Genomic DNA, 3,823 nt, shown 5'->3' with positions numbered 1-3,823 from the left:
TCAGAGTTTTGACAGCTTCCTCCGCCTCCGCCCGCTCGTCAAACTGGATGAAAGCCACCCCGCGGGAAGCGCCTGGGAACAAGAGAGCGGGCGGTGACTTATTCTGACTGACAGCCAATCGAGGCGCTTTATGTTACTGAGAAGAGTTGGAAAAATGCGAGTCATGGGCCAATATTCTCTTTAAGTGATAACGCTGAACCACCAATGCCATATTGAGAGGTTGTAACCATATATATTTCCTTTCCTTTTTTTAAACGGAAACTTGAGGTTAAGCGTCCCTCTGGTCTGTCACAGGTCTTATCACTTCAGAGAGTAGCATACCTGCGACTTTGTCTCGAATCAGCTTGGCGGACTCCACCTCTCCGATGCTGCTGAAGAGGCTCCGCAGCTCGTCCTGCGACATGCTCTGAGGCAGGTAGTTCACGATCAGGTTGGTCTTGGAGTCCTTCCCCTCGTCCCCTCCCATGTGCTCTTCGTAACCGTTCGACATGTCAAACGCCTCCTGCAGATCAGCCAGGTGGGGCGCAAAAAAAACAGAACGAGGTAAGTACACAGGGTACGCAGAACTAGAGCTGAAACCATTAGCCGGGAATTACTCAATGGTAAAACCAGTAAAACAAATTGACAAACTTTCACAGAACCCTGCTTTTAAACTGAGACGTGCCGCAATCGTAATACATCTTTGCATTCTTTGTTGGTGGTGAAATAAAAACCCATTTCTTTTTTGTTCTTTCCTTTAAATACTTCACTTGCACTAGACTATTTTATAAAAACCTTCATTAGTTTAATTTGCCAAATCCTCATGGTTCTTCTGAGTGTTCCAGATTCAAAAGCATTTTTTAGATGCGTTATAAAAACGTGTGTGTTATACAATTAGCAAACTTGTTTGAAGCATACGCTGTGCATAGGATGTGTGTGTAACGCTAGCAAGTGCGGTTGAGAGGGAGAGAGTATAAAGTCAGCAGTACGTTACAGCTGCAGTGTGTGCATCTCCCCGCTGTGACCAACTTGTCCAAAGCATTTTTGCGGTGGAAAACCTTGGATGCCGTGTAATTACAGTTTTTAAACGCAGGAGAAAACCTAGGGTTGAAGCTTTAAAGGCCACACAATGGTAACTAATGATATTACAAAGGCATGTGACAGGATCTCAGCTGCAAGTCTGCGGTTAACACTAAGCCTCCTTGAAGTTTAAACAAGGGAATACTGTGCATACGTTTTACATTTGAAAGCTTACTTTTTAACCCCAGATGATCTCAGTCACATGTCAGTCTGCATTCTAGTCTGATAACATGACTTCATAATACTTTTGAAAAGTTGCTTCTGCTGTCGGTTCTGCGGACACATTTGCTGGGATCTGAAATGGAATCGGGCCTGAAAAGGAAGCCCAGCTATCGGTCAACCTGACAGAGGTCCATTCATGCAAGAGAAGGGCTGCGATTGTGTATTCTGGTGGGTTAGACACACCAGGCGGGAGGATGAATGAGAGTCCTGTAATAAACCAGTAAACATGGGCAAAGCTGGTGGGAGCTGGCCTGCCATTTCTCTTAATGTTATCTCATTTCAATGATCAGTCATTAGTTTCAGCAAACTAAAAAGAGATCACAGTTGACAGTCGAAACATTCTTCAGGACAGGACACAGTCCATGTTTCAGTGGGATGTGAAACGTTCACTGTTCTTTCCCTAAGCTAAATACTCGTAGAACCTTAAATGATCTGATTATTGAAAACGAATATCATACTAATGTATATTGATCAATGTAAAAAAAACGTGGGATAACAGTGTTGGTCATATTGTCCAGTCCTAATGTCACATACTGCAGTGTATACTCACTTTCATGTACTTTATGTGTCCTCTACGAACTGCCATGAAGACACTTCACTGCTCCAGAGGCTAAAGACAAAATCAAACAACTCGATCAACGTGGAAGTGAGCAAAGTTGACGTTCTAAAATCACAACATTAAGTTGTACAAGGTTGTCAACTCTTGAGGGAGGGATTTACTGATTAATTAAAACGAGTAACAGTACTGCATGCTTACATCGTTTCCTGGGTGTTGCGAAGTGTACATGGAAGACACTTTTGTATTTGATGTACAACTAACTGTATCAAAACAATGTGTTAGATCTGTCCGCTCACATTGCAAAAGCAGGGTACATCCGCCTCTGTATTTGCTGTGTCCATTTGACCAGTTTTAGGACTGTAATGCATTACCACAGTGTGATCATGGTGAACATAAAGGATGGGGACTTTACAAAACTCTGATAATTGTGGAGAAAAGCAGACATGTTTGGATCTGCACAATTAGAGCTCATTTTAAGGACAATACAAAAGTAAATATAATTGGTCTCCAATAAATCAACCATACTGATTGTATTAAGTCACTGGCCAGACCGAATGGAAAATAGGTTTGCAAGCATTTGTGTTTCACATCCAGGGAAAGAGGCGTGTCAGGTTGAAGATGTAGTATGAGGGTTTGGATGTCAAATATTCTGCTAAGTATAGTGGAAATATCAGCTAATGTTTCACAACTTGACCTGCTTTTTTTTTTTGAATGAGCAACCTTACTTGAGCATGACGTTATGTAACCTGAGCATGGGCAGCAGCTGGAGCTGTCAGAAAACCGGATAATATTTCTCCATTGCTGCAAACAGGCGACATTTCCTTCACGTGAACGTCACAGCTTTGGCCATAATAACGACTGACACTACAAATACCAACCACGTGGCTTACGGATGTCTTCTGCATGCACAGAACACTTTTTGCTCGTGCATTTCTTATTATTTGTTACAGCTGAAGGGTCTTCAACTCGGAAACGTGCAGAGGCCTGATTAGCATTAGCAAGCTAACCAGCTGCACGCTCACTCCCTCTTCTGAGAAACATGTGTCCACTCAGGTTCGACAACAACACGACACAATGTTATAATTTTACTAAATATATAGGAACCAGATAGCCTTAATGGGAGGTAAAGTGTATGTTTGTCGTGGCTGTGTCTAGCCGGTAAGCTAACGTAAAGCACCGTGGCACTATTTTGGAGAACGCGGATGAATGCGCGTGTGTCCCCGCGCTTAAACCCCAGCGGCCTGCTGCTAACAGGCCACGGAGGCTAACATTAGCTTAGCATTGGCCCTCAGAGCTGCATGCCACTCATTGGCATTTGACTCACAAAAACAGAGCAAAATATAAAAAATACAGGTGCAAAACATGTATCAAGATTTTAGCATTACCAGCTTTTGGGGGTAATGTTGTTGTGTCTGCTTCTTTCTTCTATTTAGTCCTTTTCTTTGCGACGTTCACTTCTCTCCAAGTCAATAGTGGAGAAGAAGAAACGGAGGAAGAAACAGCAGCTACGTTACAAAGCCCACCACGCCCACTCACGTCCCGCCACGCCCCTGCAGAAGAAGCGTGGTCAACAACATCCATACTGTCAACATCAATCAACATTCAAGATTCAAGGCTTTATTCTCATGTGCACAGAAGCTACAGTGTAGATATGGCAATGAGAAACTTAAGTCCCAGGCTCCTCCAACAATGCAACATGAATATATATAGGAGATAAAACAAATACAACACAATAGTCCAAGAAATAACAGAATACAAATAAAATATTGCAAGAGATTGTTGTAAGATGTGCAAGTAAATACAACTAAAATAGAAATAGTGCAAGAAGAGTCTATACACATAAATGGAATATGATATATTGAAAAATAAGTAGCACGATGCAAACAGATTCATGTTTATGGAGGCACTTTACAGAGCTAAATGAACAGTGGCTTATGTTTTGATAACACAACAAACAGGATAATAAAATAAAAAATACTATTA

The 3,823-nt window shown here is 42.0% G+C and overlaps 1 protein-coding gene across 1 annotated transcript in view; it reads right to left on the bottom strand.

Moving 5' to 3' along the window:
* LOC104958774 (ELAV-like protein 1) overlaps window positions 1-3,329 on the bottom strand; it is an 8,235-nt gene extending 4,906 nt beyond the window's left edge. Inside the window, exons 1-4 of the mRNA XM_010786575.1 lie at window positions 3,226-3,329; window positions 1,832-1,891; window positions 275-514; window positions 138-193 (exon numbers count right to left, since the gene is read on the bottom strand). Of these exons, the coding sequence (XP_010784877.1) occupies window positions 138-193; window positions 275-514; window positions 1,832-1,867 (332 nt within the window). The 5' untranslated portion in view covers window positions 1,868-1,891; window positions 3,226-3,329. The remainder of the gene's footprint in view (window positions 1-137; window positions 194-274; window positions 515-1,831; window positions 1,892-3,225) is intronic.
* Between the last annotated feature and the right edge of the window lie 494 nt (window positions 3,330-3,823).

This window comes from Notothenia coriiceps, unplaced genomic scaffold (assembly GCF_000735185.1).
Source record: "Notothenia coriiceps isolate Sejong01 unplaced genomic scaffold, NC01 NC01_scaffold00029316, whole genome shotgun sequence".
In the NCBI taxonomy this organism is placed as follows: domain Eukaryota; kingdom Metazoa; phylum Chordata; class Actinopteri; order Perciformes; family Nototheniidae; genus Notothenia; species Notothenia coriiceps.
Note: the sequence above shows the minus strand (reverse complement) of the source record. Positions and strands in the feature narration are given on the sequence as shown.